The sequence below is a fragment of the Protopterus annectens genome, chromosome 10.part0 (assembly GCF_019279795.1).
Source record: "Protopterus annectens isolate FY-2018-M chromosome 10.part0, PAN1.0, whole genome shotgun sequence".
Taxonomy (NCBI): domain Eukaryota; kingdom Metazoa; phylum Chordata; order Ceratodontiformes; family Protopteridae; genus Protopterus; species Protopterus annectens.
The window spans coordinates 743,223,415-743,246,637 of NC_056744.1; the positions used below are offsets into that span (position 1 = coordinate 743,223,415).

At 40.2% G+C, this 23,223-nt stretch overlaps 1 protein-coding gene across 1 annotated transcript in view; it reads left to right on the forward strand.

Moving 5' to 3' along the window:
- RAVER2 (ribonucleoprotein, PTB binding 2) overlaps positions 1-23,223 on the forward strand; it is a 2,410,893-nt gene that overhangs the window by 2,379,784 nt on the left and 7,886 nt on the right. Inside the window, exon 18 of the mRNA XM_044085561.1 lies at positions 8,167-8,241. Coding sequence (XP_043941496.1) covers positions 8,167-8,241 — 75 coding nt within the window. The remainder of the gene's footprint in view (positions 1-8,166; positions 8,242-23,223) is intronic.

Consider the following 23,223-nt stretch of genomic DNA (forward strand, 5'->3'; position numbering starts at 1 on the left):
AAACACTAAAAAAACAAATTGTTACATTTCTCCCCCACCCACAAATCCCCTCCTCTCAACTTCTCTGTCCTGTCTAATAATGGCACAGGCATATCTCCAGACCCCTCCACCAGGCTGCTTGGAGTTGAGATAGATAACAACCTATCCTTTGATTTTCACATAAATAATACTATAAAATTAGTCAACAGAAAACTAGGCTCCCTATATAGAATCAAACCATTCCTTACTCCACTGGCCAGAACCTCCATTGCCCACTCCCATCTGGTTTCAACGCTCCTTTATGCCTCTCCAATTTATACTAACCTCTCCAAAACTAACCTTAATAAACTGTCTGCTGTCTATAACAGTATCACCAGATTTGCCTCTGGTTCTACTTTTAGAACTCACCATTGCAAAAACTTAAAGGAATTAGGATGGCTTGAATTGCAAAATCTGATCTTGTTTCATCAACTCGCCTTAGGCCAAAAAATCCTGTGTAAACCCACTAATACCCCTATAATCACTTCCCTTATAACTCCTTACTGTAACCTCAAAAGCCTATGTTCCTCTAACAAACTTCTCACAGCAACTTGTAAATCCATCAACTTGGCAGGTAACTCCTTGTTCTCGAATACTATTGGAAAATCCCAGAACTCTCTTCCTGACAATCTGTCTTCCATCACCTCTCCTCACTGCTTTAAAACCCGACTCAAAACTTTTCTTAGAACTCACTGGCTCTGCCCCTGCATAAACCCTGACTAACATTTCCTTCTATTTCTAGTACTTCCACCTTTCCTGCTCTATAATTTTAGTCCACAACTAAATTGTCAGTTAGTATGTATTTTAAGTCCTAACTATTGCACCTGAAAGAACTTGCTACTGTAAATGCTCATTAACTAAGAGTAATTTCTGTTTATCAATGAATGTAGTTTTGGAGCTTTTCTCCCTGGACCTCTACTGAAAATGGACTCAAATCCAGTTGGACCAGCCCGGTCAACAAATGTAAAATAAAAAAATAAAATAAAACAAAATTCTTGAGATATGACAACTAAATCATTTCAGATGATTTACATGGAATATTGTAAAGTCATAAAATATACAGAATCATATATTGAGGCCTGAGTATGCATATTCCCTTCACAAATGGGGAGAAGTTTTGAATATTTTTCAGAATTTATGTGGATTTCTGCATGCTGACTTAAAGGCATTTCCATGTATTAAGGTGCTGTGTGTGGAGCTGAAATGGTCTGGTGTGGAGACAGCACAACGTCTGATACTGTAGTAGAGTTATGTATGACTAAACTGGGTTCCTGCCTGTAGTTGCAGTCCTTGGGGTAGGTTTACTTTGCATTTCTGTTAAATGTTTCCTCATCTTTGATAAACAAGCACCTGGCCAGAAGGAGCCATGCTGAAACATTATAAAATGCAGCAGCTGTTGAAAATAAAGTCATTCCATTTGGGGATCAACAGTTAGGTAGAATAACTTACTCACATAGACAGATGGAATGATAGGAAGATAGACAGACCAACAGATAGTTTTCTTTATAAAACAACTAATACCCTCCACAACCACCTGACCCCCTACGCCTACAATTTTTGTTTTTAAGATTGAGGGTGAGATGGGGTTGAGGTGAATACCTGCCTCCCCCTACAGATAGAATTAACATTGAAAATAAATAGCCAGTTAAGAGCCACAACATATGACTAATTCTGTGCAAACTGACTGCTACCAAGTTGCAACCACTTTTTCAGTGTCCTGAGGCTGTCAAATTGACATGACAGAGTCAAGTAATACTGCTGGCATAACATCTTGACAGAAACTGAGATACACTACTAAGGTTGAATGTTCTCAGCTATAACCAGATTTTTACTGCTGCAAAACTTCTTGAAATATCTGGAAATGTGCCAAGTTTTTTTTTTTTTAGCTGGAGTCATTATTTCCTGCTGCTGTAGTAGATCAGCCATTTCTGTTCTCTTTTTTACTACAGGGGTGTTCTGAGGTGCTTGCCAGATAAATGCCCCATCTAGAAAGCTTATTATGTCATTTTCCAGAAAAATATATATCCTGCATGACTAGCACTGTCTGCCCTATGACCTTAAGCATATTTTGTTGTGTATGCTTTTAAAAGGGTTATGAAATACATTTATTTTGTGAAAATGCATGCATCAAAAACTGTGGCAAACAATAGTAATGGCTAGGCATGTATGAAGTAATGGTACTTTAGCAGGATAAAATTGAGCCACCTTGTTAATTGACATTATATATAGTATCATATAGGTGTTTTGCACTAAGCCCTAATGAATGTTGAATGATTCATTAACCTGAATCAGGCCAAAGGCAAATTAACAATGATCATGCATGAGCCACACACACCAACACACACACACAAACACACATGTTCATGTGCACAAAAGTGCACTTTGCTCCTATTCAGCAGACATAAACACTGCTTAATCCCATAGTTGTCTTCCCAGTATTGTATAGTGAATACCTTGCTCATTACAAGTATAATTATGTTAATGAAATATTTATCCAAAATGTGATAAATATACCTTACCTGTGGTATTATAATGTGCATGAAAGGATGAACCTTCATTACCACCCATCCTAATGGGCTAGCCCTCTGCCATATGTAAACGTACATTTTCACCTTCCATACCTGTGCAGGTGTGATCTTGCCTCAGACCCCTTGTGCCAGACATTTACTTTTAATGCTAGACAGGTTTCTCTTACGTATTGTTCCTTAGTCTATGCTACTCCCAGCACATCAGTCCTGGCATTCATAATGATGTTGTTAGGCAAGGAGGGTAAGGATGGAAGTTATGTGTAACAGCACTGTAAAAGACACCTACTTCTGTTGTGCAGAGATGTGTGGACAATTGTGTCAGCATCCAGAGTCCTGTGCAGGTGCTAGTCAGCTGTTGAATGGTACAGTGTTCTAGTAATTATCAGTTCTATTCCAATATTGCCAGCTGTTCAGGATTGTGAAGATAGCATAGCACAGTGGATGTTCCTTACTCCATTGTCATGGCAGTGGGTGATTCATAAAGGTTTCCTCCTTGTTTGCCTTGACGGTGGACATGGTGTCATTTGCATACTGTGCAATTTAGAGGAACATTTGATTGTGGAATTTCCATAGATGAAAACTGTCTTTGGTCACTGGGTGGGGTATTAGGTTGCTATGCTGTGTTTCTTTGCTTGGCACATACTGTAGAAAGCACTCCCTATACAGGTATGGACTTATGTAACATTATTTTGTTGTATTTTATTTGTATTTCTTGACCAGGGTAGAGCACTGATGTCAATGGAGCTTTTCTGACTAAGTCCAAGACCACTGTCTAATTAAGTGACTTGCTCAGAATTACTAGGTTAGGAAATGGAGGCTGAAGGAATCAAACCCTGTACCTCTGAAACACAAAAAACAACTCATTAATGGCTCATCAATCCTCTGCTCCTCTGCCAGACATCCTCTGCACCAAGTGCCACATTGTGTTGTGCTTCCAAGCTGATACTGTTTTTCATCAGTATTCTGCTTGGCACAATGTTAGAGCCACAGTGCACTGGGGATGCTGTTTGGTATACTGGGTCCACATCGGTACTGCTGGGCACAATGTTAGTGTCCACAGTGTATCTGGGATACTGTTTGGTATATTGAGTTCACATCAGTATTCTGACTGGCACAGTGTTAGTGTCCACAGTGCATTTAGGATGCTGTTTGGTATACTGAGTCCACATCAGTACTGCTTGGTACAATGTTAGTGTCCACAGTGCAGTGGGGATGCTGTTTGGTGTATTTGGTCCACATCATTATTCTAGCTTGCACAATGCTAGTGTCCACAGTGCATCGGGGACATTGTTTGATATATTGGGTCCACATAAGTACTGCTTGGCACAATGCTAGTGCCCACAGTGCATCTCGATACTGTTTGGTATATTGGGTTCACATCAGTATTCTGCCTGGCACAATGTTAGTGTCCACAGTGCATCGGGGATACTGTTTGGTATACTGGGTCCACAGTACTGCTTGGCACAATGTTAGTGTCCACAGTGCATCGGGGATGCAGTTTGCTACACTGGGTCCACATGAGTACTGCTTGGCACAATATTAGTGTCCACATTGCATCGGGGATGCTGTTTGCTAAACTGGGTCCACATCAGTACTGCCTGGCACAATTTTAGTGTCCACAGTGCATTGGGGATGCTGTTTGGTATATTGGGTTCACATCAGTATTCTGCTTGGCACAATGTCACTGTTCACAGTGCATTGGGGATGCTGTTTTATGTATTGGGCCCACTGATCCAAGTATTGCTTTCTAGTATTTTTTTTCTGTTAAGTACCTAGACTAATCCACATATGCAGGAGTGTATGACAGTACTTTAGAGAGGTTAGTTAAGGCACTTCTATGAATTGTGTTGAGTTCTATATGTGGTTTGGACCACATACCATCCCTACACAACTGCAGACCATTACAGACCTTTATTTTTTAATTCTGATTGAAAACAACATGCTGTTTCTGTTCAGGATATAACAATAAGAATGATTTAATACTTTCATGTAAAAGAACTAGAAGATGTAAGGTAACAAGGAAAGACAATGTAAAAAATAAAACACCAAAACATATATACACTTTAAAAGGCAAAAGTATTAACTTGGAACATGTCCTCGATAGGCATGGAGATGATATTGAGTAATCAGAGGGTCTGGGAGCAACCCCATCAAATTTTATGTGCTTCTGATCCCTAAAAGTTAGACGGACACCACACATCTGTATCAATATTGGCATTATCGTTTTCTACCTGGTAGCAGTTTCTTTAAATTTGCAGCCACTGTTGTAATATTATTTTTAATTTGTTATAGCATTTTTAATTTATCTATGCTATCCTTATTTTGCTTTCACTACCTTCCCATGGTGTGTTTTGCATCACTTCTAAAATTCTGTGTTAAAATATTCGACTGCACATATAATAAGGTAGTTTCTGTAGGAATAATGAAAATTCTCAGAATACGAAGAAAGTGCTGTCTGCATGGCTTAGCCTTAAAAGCAGTCTGGTTTGATCTGTGTACTCATCTCCTGCAGTAACTGTTATTTGCTATTAACTCTAAATCCTTTGCTGCTTATTACAGTCATTCCTATGTAAGGTTCGTCTCTTCTCTGCTTTCCTTCCTTCAGAGCCCCTTATTAATTTAGTCCCTAGGTTATCTCAGTTAACTGCTAAATTGCATATACTCTAGCAATGAACCACCAGAGGGGGCTCAGATCACAATTTATCTTTATATCTCCCTCCGGAGTTCAACTTCTGGAACACTCTTTGTAAGTTTACATAAACCAGCTGTTTAGTCTTGTGCTACATGCTGTCATCTAGTGTTCCTTCTTCTCTAAAGGGAGACGAGAAAATATGTAGAGCTGTCAAAGAATCGTAATCTCTCTCTGCAGGTGTGATACTTTTGTCATGTATATTACATTTTTCTAATGCACTAGGGACAGACAGATGTGCTTTCAGATGTTTAAGGTTCTTTTGAATATGGTATAAAACCACATAATGGGGCAGGAACACTGTTATATGTAGTTAAAAGCACATAACCATGTTCTTTGTGCAAATATGAGTTTGCATCTCACATGCTGTTGCTAGGCAATACAAAGTGCTCTGACAAATGTACCGTTATGGGTAAAAGGAATCCAAGGGATGAACACATTATCTGCTAGTGCTGTACTGAGTCTTGCTGTTTGTTGCAAACAGCACTTCTGTCTCTGGAAACATCATCTGTGTAGTCTCAGTGGGGACTAGGAATGTGTGGTCATAAAATGTATGAGCATAGCTCTTAACTGGCCATGATTTTGTAAAACTTCCCTGATTTTGCATCATATATTTGCCAAGTGCCTGATTTTATATATATTTGTATGTATATATATATATATATATATATATATAGAGAGAGAGAGAGAGAGAGAGAGAGATAAGAGCACCTGCTTTATGTAGGGGTGCATTGACTTCTGGTAAATCAAGAAGAATATCCATAAAAGCACCATCCATGCAACAAAACAAAAAATCAAAATTATGGTGGAAGGAACAAGTATTCTTACTCTGATGTGAACTGATGAACACAAGCGTTCTTGCCCTTCAGAACAAAACACTTGTAAATCAGCTCATTTAACTTGCTTGAATAAACTTTTTAAAAAACTTCTACAAGGCTTAGCCATGGTATTGTTTTTCTTTTGTAAATGTAGGAAGAGTATCAGACAACACTACTCCTTAGAAGATTTCCAGCTCTCTATTTTCATTTAATTACAGGAAATTAACCCCATTCATAGATTTATCATAATATATCCCTGTGCGGCCTCCATGTTTTGACGTTTACCCCAGTACACAACTGTCACACAGAGATTACTTACATTACATCATTGGTGCTGTTAAGAAGTTTGAGGAGATCGTTGACTGCCTAGACCAATTTTCCAATTGTTGGATCACTGGATGCTGTGGTAATCAAGTCCTATACTACAAGAAGCAGTTCATTAGTAGCAGACAGCGTTAATCCTCTATGCTAAATGCCAGGGTACACTCAAAGTTTCTTATACTTGGTGAATTTATAAATGTCTAGTGAAGCAAAAGTAGCTTTCTTAGTTCACTGCTGTAACACATTGCAAAGCATACTGGAAGCCATACAATAAAACTGGTTTGGCCATTTCTGTTGTCTCGTGAACATGAAATTAGTTGTATGTTTTGCTTCTTTCTTGCACAACCAGGCTAGTTATCATGCTGTCATCAAGGAAGAAGGGGGAGGGGTTACAGTGGTCTGTGTAATTCAGTTCTTAAATTATGATATGCAGCAAATGAAGAAGAGGAACAGTACAACAGGTAACAATGTTGTACCTTCAGTCTTTTGTGGATCAATAAATGTTTGTCATTGATGTTAAGCTAGTCTGTTGAGGGCACTATACCATGAGACTTTTTATTTCTTGGAAACTTTTTGTTAGTTATCTTCCTGGTTAAATACTTTTGTAACAGCAAGAAAGCACTCATTCTGGTCTACTATTTTCAAACTTGAGCTGAATGTTAATTACGTACCTTTGTTGAGTCGTTCATAGATGTATGCTCCTCTGTTTGTTTCTTGACATAATACTGAATATTAGCCTTCACATTTGTAAATTTAATTAAGTTAGCAAATTTCCAATTCTGTTTTTATTACAAGATTTATAGAAATGTTTGCCTCATCACCACATTACATTTTTATGCCTGTAAATTTCATTTTGGGGGGCTTTCAGCTTGACAGCTACTGATTTGAAGGCTTTTTCTGTAGCATATGATAGTGCCTAAAACAATTTGGGAACACAGGTAAAAGTGTCTCCCGGAATGCATTCATGCTGCCACTCTCATCTCCCTCTGGAAAGCCATATGACTGAAATTAATTGTTCTAGATTATTTCTCTCAGCCTTCAAAGAAGAATCCGGTTTTGTTGTAAATAAAAATGAATCTGCATTTCTTCTTTCTTGACTCCTTACTTTGGTCAGTGTTAATGCATTTTCTAAGCTGGACAAGCAGATGATATTGAGCAGTAAGAACCTTTATTTATCCTTATTTTTTTACTCTGTTTGTATAGCCTGTACCTGGGGAATTGGGTCTTGAACTCTCAGCTGAAACTGTGCAATAAATTACTACTGATAGTTTCAATAACAGCATTGGGAAGCATTTATATAACATTTTTATTATATTTAATGAATTATGAACATGCTATGTACTACTTCCTGTTGACATTCAGTGAAGTGTAATTAAATTCTGTAACTCTTAATGAGGGTTTGTAGTATATTATTTGTGTATCTTCCATGTGTTTATATTTTGCATGTCATCATTGTTCTTCTCAATCATTGAAAGCCCAAAATATTTTGCTTGAAATAATTCATTTGGCAGATAACTGATAACAATGCTAGTTTCTGAACATCTCTTAACATATTTTATGGGATAACATAATATCCATTTAACATGTTTGAAGTTAATTGTGTCAGCCACGATATACACTGAATTGTTTTTGTTATATTTACTACATTAGCATTATGTGACCTGTGGGAAAATGTTATTACTAATTGTTTAGGATAGACTTGTGTGATATTCCAGTTGTTATATGTGAATATAGATCAATGCAGAGGATGTTTATCATTTCCCCCTTATAACTTCTTCATCTTTCTGTCTAGGTCACAGAAAACCCGCTAACAATGGAACATCCTCAGCCTGCCCCTGCATTACCTTCAGGACACCGACTAAATAATGTAAGGGTTCAAGTTTTCTCTGGCCTGTTTAGGAGGTATTAGTCCTGTGCTTTTAGCTGCTCACATTCTTTTCTGGGTGTATTTCTCCTTAAGGAAGAGACAGTCATATATTGATTGTATAGTGAAATACAATTTTCTAATACAGGAATTTCTAATTTGCATGTTACACCAGCAACCACTGAGAGGATCCTAAAATGGCCACTCTGCTAGTAACGTTGCTGAGATTTTACACCCTAAAACTTCCTGATTTTAGTTTAATCTAGTTTATATTTCTTACCAGCAAGGATATTTACATATTTGTGTAGTTGAAGATTTGTAGTATCACTTGTAGCAAGCATACTTTTTCAATTTGTGTGCCAGTTCTTATGGTATAAATTAATTTTAGTTCATCCACTCCACCCCTCCACCCCCCCACCAACAATGCAGGCTAAAAACACTTTCCCACTGCTCTCAAGTCCACTATATAACATTTTCTGTCCTTCTATTCCTATGTTGCAGTATTCATAACATGAGGGGAGATCTCCGCCTAGGCGACCAGAATGTACATCCAGTATACAAAAGAGTAAAGCTACTACAAGGTACATGCAAAACTGCACATAGAGCAGCTGACATCAGCCATAAAAGTGACGTCTCCACTTACCATCCTGTGAACCTCTCTGCCATCAGTTCAAAAGACAATTTCCATTGTTTGTCTGATCACCGTATTTTCTACAATTCAGATAAGTGCCCAGTTGGGAAAAAACATATTATGCTTTTGCTACTCCATGCTTGTTAGAGGTTAATGTCACCCAAGAAGGGCAAGTGCCACTATGGAAGACAGATTCCACACAAAGACAACCATGACCAGTGTCTTTTCTGTCTGGGATCCAGTCATGACTGCAAGGCCTGTGCCATCTGTCAGGTATTCATCCCTAAAGCACTCCACAGTTGTCTGTCCACCCTTAACATATATCTTGAAAACCACAAACTAAAGTGACTAGCGCTAGGTATGGAAGGTACTCCAGGTCTGTTCAGTGAGCCCCGAAGAAAAAGATAAAAAACGTTAGGCCTGAATCTTCAGCTGCACTTGTGATCCTGAACATCCCTCTTGAGGCCGGTAAAGGCCCAGAGGTACATACAGTGTCAGGTATTCCTCCTTCAGTGAGTACTGATTTAGAAGCCGCTAGGGAGAGTACTTTCAGCATGCCTGGAGAGGTATCACAGACATTCATTACGGTTGGTAAGGGGGAAACACGGCTCACTCCTTCAAACGTTCCTCTGAGTACCTCTCCTGCCCCTTCCATTGAGGTTTTGCCTGCATTGGGTCCAGATCATAGGCCTGCATTAGCCCTTCCACCCCAGCCTAGGGTAGGCCCTCCTCTCAAGAGAAAACACAAACAAAAACATGTGTCTTCTAGTCGTGAACCTTCCCCAGACTGGCAAGCCTTTTTCTCAAGGGATTTTGAATGCTTTCCTGACACTTAGGCCTTCAACTTTGCAGTCACTTATTCCAGCATCATTTATGTCCCCTTCACCTAGGAGTATATCTGCTGAAAAAGAGGCCTCTGAAGAAGATGAGTCATCTTCAGAAGAGTCCCTGGCTTACTCCACTCAAGCAGACTCTCCTCTGGGATATGCCTTCCCTGAAGTGGATTCCAATGGTGGGGACTCTCCAGAAAAAGATATTACATTTGGAGAAACTTATCTCTAGAATGAGGGAATTTTTCAAGTGGGAAAGCTCCAGGGTCTCGGAAATACAAAAGAGGTACTATGACCTCTTACAATTAGATTCTCCTGCTCAGTCAGCCATTCCTCCTGTGTTGCCAGTTTTCCAAGATGCCTTTCTTGCAGCATCAAAAAACTCTGATTCACAACCTCCTGTCCTAAAAGGCCATACAGGTTCTATAAGGTTCCTGAAGACAGTAGTCACCTGTACAGATTTCCTCTTGCAGACCCAGCTGTGATCTCTCTGTCTGCTAATAAGACCACCAAATTACTACCCTCCACCAACCTCCTGCCCTCAGCTAAGGACAGTAAAATGATGGAGAGAATTAGAAAAAAGGCCTACACCTCTTCTACTCTGGCCTTTAAGGCCATTAATTATCAGACACATGTATAAGTATGTTCTGGCCCTACTTTCACAGGCCTCTAAATTGCTGACAGATCTCCCAGACTCTGCATCAAAATCCTAGCTTTGTTCCCTCTTGGCAGTTTCATCCCAGGTTACCAGGCGTTCCATAAAATGCAGTTATGACACAGCTGAGGTGTCTGCAAGATCAGCAGCATCTGGTTCTATTCTCAGGAGATATTCCTGGCTGAGATTGCAGCCTTTGCTTGAAGATTTCAAAGCAAAACTTATGGATGCACCACTGGACAGATTTGCTGTATCCAGGACTGTTTGTAAGCTTCTGAGCCCCCATGCCTTTCTGTGTTAGAGGGCCTTCTAGCTTAATTTTGTTTCTTAGAACTAGCCAAGTTTTTAGTTGCAGCACTCAAATCTGTTTCTTTGAGCTCAGCACTTGTTCATAACTCATTCTAAGCACTAAATAAGCTACAAATTACTACAGCACTCAACTTCCCTCACTTGTCTAGAGGAAAACAGCTTTTAGTACTTAATAAATAAGCACCTATCCAGGCATGTCTAAGGGTCAGCTGCCGGTGTTTTCTCCTGTCTACCTGATGAATCTGGGCATTTTGAGGCAATGCAGCAATTGCCTCATGTACACAGACAACCCTCTCCTCCTACCACCCAACACAACAACCTGTGAGAGATTCACTTATATAACCAAACTGGAAGCAAATCTTTCTTCACTCAAGACTGGACTAGACAGTCAAGAGAAGGTAAACACTTGCACCACACCACACTCATCACATAGTCCCTCAAAACCTACACCACCAAAACACACACATAGAAACACAAAACACACACCTACATTCTCTGAGGCTCTCAATAAAAATCTGGCCAAGCAACAGGGACCTCCAAAGCAGAAACGCAAGCAACCTCCACCTCCCAACACAACCCAAATGACACATAGTCCACAAACTCAGTGTGCCACTAAACAACAGCCCATAAGGCATAACAACGTACCCAACACTCTAGTCATAGGTGACTCTATAGTCAGGCACACTGATGTTCCATTCACCAGGCTAAACAAGGAGAAAGTTACTGTCAGCTGCCTGTCAGGTGCCAGGATCCACCACATAATGCACGCACTCAGGTCACTCCACAACAAGTACAAATATGACTCTGTCATTGTCCATGTTGGTGTGAATGACCTAAGATGTACCTCCCTGGACTACATGAAAAGAGACATGGAGTAGCTGTGCGATCTTGGTGCCCAGGCAGGTATGAGCTATCCCTGAGTAGCATCCTGCCATCATCCGGAATGATACCACAGTACAAGGACAAAATGATTGACTTCAAAAATTGGTTAAGCTTCTGGTGTCATTCAAAGGGGATCCAGTATCTGTCTGCCTGGGATGATGGGATTGACACACCATGATGCTTTAACAGAGATGGCCTGCATCTGTCGCTCTTGGGATTCCAGATACTGGCTAAGGCTGCTGCCACACCCCTATAGTGCTTTTTAGGCAAGGTTCAAATGACAAATTCACCAGAGTAACAGATACAAGCAAGCAAAATCTGAGGGTAATGTTACTAAATGCTAGAAGTCTAAACCTCAAAATGCAGTCATCTGAGGCACTCCAATGGAAAACATCGACATCTGTGCAGTGACAGAGACCTGGTTCAAAACTCTAGATAGCACCCATGCATTACCAGGCTAGAATTCATACCACACCTTTCAGCCACCTAACCTGGACTGAAACATTAAATGCGGAGGTGTGTCTATATTCATTAAGGATAGCCACACCTCCAGGCTAGTTGCTCAGCATAATGCATGTGAGATTATCCAATTGCAAATAACTCTGGGCAACACCGCAATTGTAGCTTGCTACAGATCCCCCACCATGCCCCAGGATTCCCACTCCTCATTTCTTGATAAACTGGAAAACATTAGGGTACACCCTAACACCCTAATAATGGGCGATTTCAACTACCCCACCATTAACTGGGAAAATTACTCATGTACCAACTCTTGTGCTCAACGTTTTTTGGAATTCATAAATTCCAACACCTTGGATCAACTTATCCACACACCCCCACCAGGGGCAGCAATATCCTAGACCTGGTCATTACCAACATGGTCAACCGGTGTTCCACACCAGAGGTCAGGACCTTGTTGATCAGATCTGAACACAAGCTAATCACCCTAGACATTCACATCCCGCCCCCACCCCCCATTAGGGAAACCACCGTAAAAAATGTCTCCAAAGCCAACTTCACGCTTCTTAAGACAGAACTGGCAAACTTCATGACACCCATGCTGACGGACAATAGAGGTATGACTGCTGAATCCTACACAAATGCACTTTATAACCACTTACACGAGTGCATGGATCATGCTATACCTAACAGAACCAAGATGCTACCCTCCAAAAAAGGGAAGCCAATCTGGTGGTCCCCTGCCATAAACAAACTCTACAACAGAAGAAAGAAACGTGTTGCAAAAAAGAGTAAAATCCCATGATTGGAGGAACTCCCTGGTCAGCCTCAGTAAGAAGCTGAGATCCCTCATAAAATCCTCCAAAGCTAGTTACAAAACCAAAATTGCCACTGATTCTAAAGACAACCACAAAGCATTCTATAGCTATGTCAAGAATCTCAATGGCAACGCTCTGATCTGCTCTGAGTTACAGCACAATGGCACTAAATATACAGAACCAACTGATATTGCCAACATTCTGACAGATAGGTTCAGTGCTAACTTTAGTCCCCTGTCATCCCCTAAAGGGTCCATCTGTATACCAGAAGAATGCAAAATTCCTGTAATCACGGCTGCACAGGTAAAAAAACACACTCTCCAAAGCCAACAACACAGCACCTATGGGACCTGACAATATCCCAGGCTGCATTCTACATGTGCTACATAATGAACTGGCACCCAACCTAAGTACCATGTTCAATCATAGCCTCATCTCAGGCTTTCTGCCCACTGAATGGTGCACAGTGACGGTTATCCACTCCACAAAGGGGGAGCCACCATGGACCGCAGGAACTACCACCCCATTAGCCTGATGAGCCTGGTCTGCAAGGCTATGGAACGTATCATCATGGAGCCTGGTCTGCAAGGCTATGGAATGTATCATCATGGAACTTATAAACAATGACATTGGTAGTCTCCAAACTCTGGACCCCACCCAGTTCAGGTTTGTAAAAGGCAGATCATGTCTCCTAAACCTGATAGACATCTTTGAAGTGGTCACCAAAGCCGTAGATGAGGGTAAGGTGGTTCACACAGCCCATCTAGATCTCACCAAGGCTTTCAACACCATCCCCCACTCTAGAATTATAGATAAACTCACTAAACTAGGTATAAATCCCTGTGTCACAAGATGGGTTACCAACTGGCTCACTGACAGAACCCATACTGTGAAAGTAGCAGACTCCAAATCCAACTTCAGACCAGTGACAAGTGGAGTAACACATTGTTCAGTCCTGGGTCCTCTCTTGTTTGGTGTCTACTTCTCTGACGTACAAGCTAACACAGAAGGTCTTTGGCTAACAAAGTTCGCAGATGACTGCAAACTAGGAGCCATAATGAAAACTCCTAACAATGTGGACATCCTACACAGGGGCCTCACTAAAACAGATGCCTGGATTCAAAGCCATGGCCTCAAGCTCAATGCCAAACAGTGCATTGTCAACCCTTTTGGTAAAAACTCTGTACCCATGAACTACCACATAGGCGTTAGTCTACTTAACACTGAAAGTGTGATAAAAGGCCTTGGGACACAGGTGGACAGTAGTCTCTCCTTTGATAATCACATCATCACAGCAGTCAGGAAATCCTATGTGGCACACCTCATCACAAAAGGTTTCTCATCCAGGAAAAAAGAGGTCATTGTTCCCCTCTACTCGTCACTCATTAGACCCATTATAGAGTACAATGCCCCTTTTGGTATGTAACTCACAAGACATCTACAACAACTGGAAAGGCCACAGAAATACCTCACAAAGAGGATTAATGGCCTCAAACAGATGCCCTATGCAGACCGTCTCAAAAGACTCCAGCTTTGCTCTGTCGCATATTGCCTACTCAGAGGTGATCTCTGCCTAACATACAAAGCTATGTCAAACCCAGAACTCTTGGACATGCTCCACTTAAAGAAATCCCAATCCCTTCGAGCTACACACTCTAGGGACCTAGGGACATTGTCACCACAATAAACAGAGCATGCTGGAGGGATAGATTCCTGTCCCAGAGGCTTCCCATACTCTGGAACAAACTACCTATCTATATCAAACAAAGCTCTTCATTAGCACTCTTCAAGAAAAATCTTGATGATTGGATGGGAGATAGGAAATTCACCCCAGGGATCACTTCTGTGGCTCTGCTTGACAGGGTCACAGGAAAATAATTTTCTTGGGTGGCGAAAGCCAGGGTAACCTTTGGCTAGGCTTATATAGACCCTAGGGCCAATAGCCTAGTACCTACCTATGAACCTATGACAACACCACCCTGTTTGGTTCTAATGCTGCAGCCATGTTCAAATCCCTACTTCAAGAGCTTAAGCATATTTTTGTCTCCCCAGTTCCTAAATTCCATAGGAACTACCCATCTAGACTTAAATTTGTAAGGAAGAAGACCCATGCACCTTCCTAACAACACAAGAAGGGCACACACACATGCAGATGCCTCCTAGGTCTCAGCCATCATCTACTCAAAAGGCTCCCTTTTCAGCTAAGCCAGGTTGTCTCTGACTACCTGGCAACTTTCTCATAAATCCCTCTTTGCCAGCACCTTTCTCATTTCCTTTCAAAATGGACAAGCATTACCACAGACATATGGGTCCTGTCTGTTGTACAAGAGGTTACTACATGACTTGGAAAACCACTCCTTCCTTCATAGGGATTCCACAACCCCCAAAGGACCAGATCCACCTTTTCCCTCAAGTCATTCAAGACTTGCAAATACAAGGAACCATACAGGAGGTTCCCTCACTGGAAAGAGGAAAGGCTTCTATTCCAGGATGTTCTTAGTTCCAAGGAAAGATGGTCCTTGGAGACCAGTTTTAGACTTGTCCCAACTAATTCTATTCCTTCAAGTCCCTGCCTTCAGGATGGTCACCCTGCAAACTCTGCTTCCACTCTTGCTATCTCAGGCTTGCCTGGTTTCCTTAGACATAAAGGATGCATACCTTCACATTCCCATGCACCCTCTATTCAGGAAATTCTTATGTTTTTCTGTTGCTTCCTCATTTTCAGTTCTGTGCTTTACCATTTGGAGTCTCTATGGCTCCAAGGGTATTCACAAAGTGTTTGCTTCCTGTCACTGCCTTTTATAGACTCCAGGGAATTCTCATCTACCCTTACCTGGATGACCTGCTCATTCAAGCAGAACATCCAGACACTTTGCAACAGAAACTTCAAACCACCATATTTTTGCTCCTCAGTCTGGGATTCGCCCTTAACAACAGCAAGTGTTTCCTTTTTCCTTCTCAGGACCAGGTTTTCCTAGGTTGCAGGATAAGGACAGACCTTATGATGGCTTTCCTGCTTTTACAAAAGGTGCAAGCACTCCAGACTTACTTCCAACAGTTACTTCCTTTGTCCTCTCTGACTGCCAGGGAATTCCTCAGGATGCTAGAGTTCATGGCTTTGGTTATACCAATGCTGCCCATAGCCATACTCCACATGCAAAGGTTCCAGTGGTACCTGAAAACACTCTCGTCTCAGCATGCTTATCCTCTAGAGTTTGCCTTTCCACGTCTTCCTTGCCTAAAGAAGGACTTGCTTTGTGGATTCAACAAAGTTCTCAAAATCCAGGACTTACCCTGCAGCCACTTCCTCCAATATAAGAAATATTCACAGATGCTTCAGATCTGGGTTGGGGAGCAACTCTGGGGAACCTAAAGGTCCAAGGCCCATGGTCTCCCTCCATAAGGAAGCAACACATCAACATTAAAGAGATGAGGGCTCTGATCCTGGCCCTTCAAGCCTTCAGGTCATCTCTTCTACCAGGCCCTTTGAAGCTGCCCACAGACAACACAACTATTCTCTGGTATGTGAACAAGCAGGGGGGATAAAGTCTTATCTACTCTGCAGATTAGCAATCCAAGTCTGGGAGATTGTTCTTCAAGCAAAGGCAACTTTGACAGCTGTTTGTATTCTCTCAGCTCAAAATGTTCAGGCAGAAACTGAGCAGATCCATTGCACAGGCCCACAAATGGATGATCCACAGGGATGTGTATCTAGACGTTCTTCACCAGTGGGATACACCTCAAATAGATCTCTTTGCCTCCTCAATGAACGGGCAACTTCTAAAGTTCTGTGCCAGCATCCCACAACCTCTGGTTTGGAAGGTAGACACCCTATCATTCTCATGGAAGGAGATGTTTATCTTTGCATTCCACCCATTCCCCATAATTCTGAAAGTCCTGCTGAAGATACAGAAGGAAACAACAAAAATGTTGTTGGTGACCCCCTTTTGGCCAAGACAGCATTGATTCCCTCTTCTTTTGCATTTAGCCAAGAGCAATCATCACATGTTACTTCACAGGGTGGATCTACTCACACAAGACAAGAGAGCTCTCATTCACCCACATTTAGTACCACTGAACCTTACCTTGTGGGTGATAGGCTTTTGATTCCTTTCAGACACCTCTTCTCTGAGGATGTGCTTCTAGTCCTGCAGAAGGCCAGGAAACCTAATACAAGGAGATCTTACTTGTTCAAATGGAAGAGGCTCCCCATCTGGTGTGTTAAGAGATTAGATCCATTTTTGTGGATATTCTCCTAGTCCTTTCTTACTTGTGTGAGCTATTCAAGGCTGGACTGGCTTATTCCTCAGTTAAATCCCATTTATTAGCCATTTCTGCATGTCTGCCTTTGACTCTCCCCTTAGCTTCTAGACTAGAGATTGAACTTTTCTTAAAAAGCGTCCTTTACATCAGCCCTCCCAGGAAACCTGTTCCTCTTCCTTGGGACATAAATTTTGTTTTGGAAAAAGTGATCCAGACTTCCTTTGAGCCTGCTGACTCTTCCTCCCTAAAAGTCTGCACTTGGAAAACTGTTTTACTGGTAGCCATTAGTTCTACTAGGTGAGTTTCTAAACTCCAAGCTTTAATGGCTTTACAAGCTTTTCTGATTTTCCACAAGGATAGGGTGTCCCTTCATACCAACCCTTCCTTCATGCCTAAAGTGGTTAATGACTTGTCCCTCGATCAATCTATTCACTTACCCACCTCTTCCCTTCTCCTCAAAGCTCCAGTGAAAGGGTGCTGCATACTTTAGATATACACTGACAACACAGATTCTATTTGGATAAAACCAAATCCATTAGAATGTCTAAGCAATTGTTTGCTTCCTTTCACCCCAGGGCACTGGGAAAGCCTGTCTCTAAACATACTATTTAATCTCAGATCTCTATGGCAATTTCCTTTTGCTACCTCTTCTCAGTGGAAAACTCTTTCTTCCTCTGTTAAGGCTCACTCCACTAGAGCAGTTGCTTCCACTGGAGCCTTCTTTAAAGGCCTGGACATTGCTTCTATCCCAGAAGCAGCTACTTGATCCTCTGTCCATACATTTACAAAACACTACAAGCTGGATTCTATCATCAGGTCCAGAGCAGGATGTGCTAGAGCAATTCTGCATGACTTTATGGAGACTTCTTGGGCTCCTATCCCCTTTCTCACTCGTGCGCTTTGGTAGTCTCCCTCATGTTATGAATACTGTAACATGGGAATAGAAGAACGTAGAATAGTTATGTAAAATCTTACCATAACCATAGATGTCCTTCTCTTCTATGTTGCAGTATTCTATCCCACCCTCCTTCCCCCTTGGTTCATCCTCTTCAGTGGATATTTTGTAATTGCCTCTTGGGCTGACGTTCTGTGACTGGGGCATTCAGTTCTGAGGATGGTATGTGCAGACATCACTTTTATGGCTGACATCGGCTGTTCCATGTGCAATGTCAGATGTACCTTGCAGTACCTTAAGTCTGGGTCCCCATCACATGGTTGACATTTCAGAATGTTGAAGACCATATGGCCGAGACCATATGATCGACATTTGAAATGTCGACCATGCAGAACAGGCATCTCCATACAGTGTGGAATGGAAAGATTTCCATCTTCCACACTATAGTGTGATCTTGGAGTTAGTATGTTAAGTTCTGGGGGGTGTGGAGGGCAGAACCCCCCATGGGGGGGGGGTGCAGGGGGCATAGCCCCCCCACTGGGGGTGCAGAGGGTGTAATCCCCCTGCTAGCAGCGTGAAGGTAAGTTTTTGTTTTATTTTTTATTTTTATTCAATGGTTGACATTCCAAATGTAGACATATGAAGTAGATCCCTTAAGTCTTTGGTATACTGGCCAGACGTTTAGGTCTGCTAGGTGGGGTTCTCCCTCATGTTATGAATATTGCAATGTAGAAGAGAAGGACATCTATGGTTATGGTAAGATTTTGTACAACTATTCTTTCTGAATGGCTATCACTGTTGAAGTAACACCCTGACTTCAAGTGCAAAAAAGGGAAAAAAGTTGTTGTAAATGAATGGATAGAACTCACCTGCACTTCTCAGGCATTCTTTTTTTTCTTAAATAAAAATTTAAAATAAGAATGTTTTCAGATAAAAACAATATTTGTTTACCAAAGCACACTGTGCAGTTTTATGTGCAGTTTTACTAGAAGATACTTTTACTCTGATTTATTGTTCCTCAATAAAAGGGGAGGGAAAATGAGCAGTAACCCACACCATCTTTTAGGCTACATTAACTAAATTAATTAAATAAATTTATGTGGTAATTTAAGCCTTCATATTATCTTTTATTTTTAGTAAGTTAAGTCATTTAATTGATTTGTCAATTTACAAATAATTTTATAACATAGTTTGAGTCAACTAAAACATTTTACCAGATCATGGTACCTAGCGGCTGTTAACAAAGGCAACATCTTCCTAAAGGAGCATTATACAAAAAAATCATAAACTTTGTTTTAGTTGCAAAAACTGTACAAGGAAGAAAAACCTCTTTTCAACAGTTTTAAGTGTTATTGACCTGAATGGCTAATTCTGTAAGTAAAAAAAAAAAAAAAATCCAGCAGTTGAACTAGCTTTTATTATTATTTAGAATCACTAGTGAATAAGCAAACCAATTTCATTTGATACAGCAAGCTATCCCAATGCAATCAGTTTTAACCAACACTATCTCCATTTTTGTATATGCCACATATGCCAAATACATCATATGTGCAAGACCAAGTCATCTGTCCTTCATTTTAAAAATAAACATTTTCATATATGCAAAAATATATAAAAAAACTTAATAAAGTTTAAAATATTGCACGTTAACTATAAGAATCAATCAGAGGAGGTTAAAAAGGATTGGGAAGAGAGATTGGATAAGCAATTCACAAAGAAACAATGGGAGGATATATGTATGTCTCCCAAATATGCAACAAAATTTAGAAGATTTAGGATTTTTGTGTGGAAATGTTTACATAGATATTTTTATACCCCAAGTAGACTCCAGAAAATTTTTCCTCAGGTAGACAGTAAATGTTGGAGGTGTGAAGGAGAAGAAAGAGGTAATTGGGAACATATTCTCTGGGAGTGTGGTAGGTTGGTGGACTTTAAGGATTCCCTGTGGGATGCACTGTTGGAGATGCTGGGTGGGCAGATTGATCTTATGAGGGAGATTATTTTTCTGAGCTATGATACAGAATCGGAATTGCCTAGACATGGTAAGGCCTTGCTGTATCTAATAAGGGTGGCTGCCAAAAAAGCAATTACTAGAAAATGGAAATCAAAATCTGAACCAACTGTGCTAGAAGTAGTGAATATAGTAACAGAGATAAAACAAATGGAATTGAGATATTTAGAAAAGGGTAGAAGCAAACTACAAAGGAAAAAAATGGGAATTGTGGGAACAATATATACAAGGGAGGAATGAGGCCTAAAAGGCAGCAGGACTTAAATGAGCTATGTAATGTTTGGGTGAGAAAGACTGAGTAGATTATAAGTGATGTGTAATGTTTGCAACTGGGAGTGTGTCAGTATGGTTTGTGATGTAAAATGCTTGCGACTAGGATTGTATCGGTGTGGTTTTATTTATTTATTGACATTTGTTAACCGGGTTAGTCCAGCTGGGCTAGAAGCCTATTTTCAGTGAAGACCCAAGTAGAAAATCTCCAATTACAAAAACAATGTACAGTATTATACAGATTTACACTCCAAGATAATATAATTATCAATACAGGTAAAAAATGGAAAACAAAGAAGAGAGAAAAACAAACAGAAAAAAAATAGGCAGTAGCATTACAAATAAATAGCAAAGTCAGATTGGAGTAAATGAGCTCTCAATGTTTAGAGATTACAATTTCTGGATAAATACCAGAAGGTTACAAAGTGAAGAAGGTTGAGACTTTAACACATGGACATATGAAGGGAATGCAATGTAAAAAGATGAGGAGTTAGGTTGGTTCGTGACAGGGACAAGTTGTTTTCAGTTATATAAATGTATGATTGCCTATGTAGTAAGTGATGGTTTAATGAAGATGTTTCTTGTTTTAAAAAAAGCAGGAATTGAATAATTTATGTGATATTGCTCAGGTTGTATGATATATAGCAATATATGTGAAGTATAATGTTTGTCATGTTAATATAGTTTGATTACTTTTAGTGTAAATTTGCCTATGTCACAAGTGTTAATTCAATAAAGGTGCTTGGAAAAAAACTTAATAAGTTCACAAAACATTTACTGTAATACAGATAGCTAAATAGATAGATATATAGATAGATGGATAAACACACCACAATCCATAAATATGATGCAATATCAAATATATTTTAGAATAAAGCATTTAATCAAGGGGACAGATTCATGAATGCCTACAGTACGTCTACACTAAGTGTGTACAATCTGTATTCAAGAACATCCCAACCACATTTTTTGTGCTGTCTGTTCACTCAGAAAGATTACACTAAGGGTAAATATAGTCTACATACTGTGGTAACCTTTATGAATCTCCCTTAATATTTAAGGTTGCAAGAAAGCCAGTAGGAAAACTAAAATTAGGAGGACGAAGGTGGGAGTTAAGTTTGTGTTGTCTTTTCACAAAGAACTGTGCACACTTAGTGTAGGCATTAATGAATCTGGTCTCAGGTCTAAATAATGCCCTGGTATTAATAATTTAGTGATGCTGTATTACATCCAGAGCAGAGATACTATATAGTATGAATCTGTCTATGCCTGAAAACATAACTGCATTTTGTGCTTGTCAAAATATGCTTATGTAAGGTATTTCTAGCACATGCTTAATTTAAGCACCATATCTGCACTGTGCTAAGTAAACCATTTCCATTGTACAGCATCTTATCAAAAACTTTATAAAATAAAAAAAAATACTATAGTGCTAACTATACCAAACATGGTAGCAGATACCACATTAGTAGTATTATTATTATTATTTCTAGTTTGATGGCCGGGGAGGTCCACTGGGCTCAGGGAGCCTGGTTTCAGTGGAGGCCTGGGGAGAAAAGCTCTGTATTACACAGTTTAGTTACATATGCAATCATAGTAAAGAGACACAGTTACAATTTCATTTCATGCTAGAGAACAGGAATAAATTCTTTGGTTACATAGTATCTAAATATTTAGGATGGCAGTGGTAACTTAATTGAGAGGGAGAATAAAGACTTAGAAGGAAAAGAGAGAAAAAAGGTGGGATGGGTTATTTATAATACATACAATTATGTTATTTACAATATGTACATTTATGTTAGGTTAGCTTGTACTCAGAGTTAGTCAGGAGTTTAAGGGGTGGATTGGTTATTAGGTTAGGTGGGGATAGTGCAGTTGCATTTCCTGTTAGAGAAAAGGTAGGAATGTAGCTGAGTTTTAAAGTTTTCAAAGTTTTCACAAGTCCTTAGAGAGGAAGGAAGAGAATTCCATTTTTTCGCTAAGGAAAAGGATAGAAGAAGCTGACCAGCAGGACGAATGGGTTTGCGGACAGTGATTAGGTTTCGGTGAGTAGATCTTAGAATTCTCTGAGGGGTGTAAGGTTGAAGGATGTTGGTTAGTGCTGCTGGGCACTTAGTAGGTTAAAAAATTAGTCTGTGGGCTGTAGTAATTTGGAGATAGTTAGATGGTTGGAGAGGTCAAGCCAATTTAACAAATGAAGGACAGTACAATGATGGGAGGAGAATCTGGCTTTGGTTGCAAATTTGGAAATGTTATTATAACAGACTTCCAGTTTGGAGGAGAGAGAGGCAGATACTTTTGTTAGTAGAGGAGCACCATACATTAGTGAGGGGAGTAGATAGATAGTGGCAAGAGTTTGTCTGGTGGAAGGAGTGAGAAAGTAGATGTTTCTGTATAGCATACCAAGTTTTATATGGGTTTTCTTAATGTTTTGCTGGATGTGAGTGTCGAATTTTAGGTGTTCATCAATAGTAACCCCAAGTAGTTTAGTGAAGGGAACAACCTCTATAGTAGAGTTGTTTTGGCTAATAATATGGGACATGTTTTTATCAAGAGGGGAAGCTTTTGAGGGAGAGAATAATAGTATTTTGGATTTATTGGCATTTAGCGAGAGGTGGTTTTGCTGCATCCAATTTCCAGTGATGGAGAAAGCTGTTTGGGTTACTGTTTGAAGCTCTGCAAGGTGAGAGGCACAGTAGACTAAAGTTGAATCATCTGCATATTGTACAATTTTGGTGTTGGGTATGGCTTTGTGGAAATCATTAATAAAGATGTTGAATAGCATTGGACCGAGTATGGATACCTGGGCTACCCCAGTGGAAGTAGGAAGGAAGGTTGAGGTGCCTTTCCCCCATTTCACAGCTTGAGACCTGTCAGAGAGGTAGCTTGAGAACCAGGATAAGGTATTCTGGGAGAGACTAAGGTTAGAAAGATGGTTTAAGAGATGGGTGTGGGAGACGGT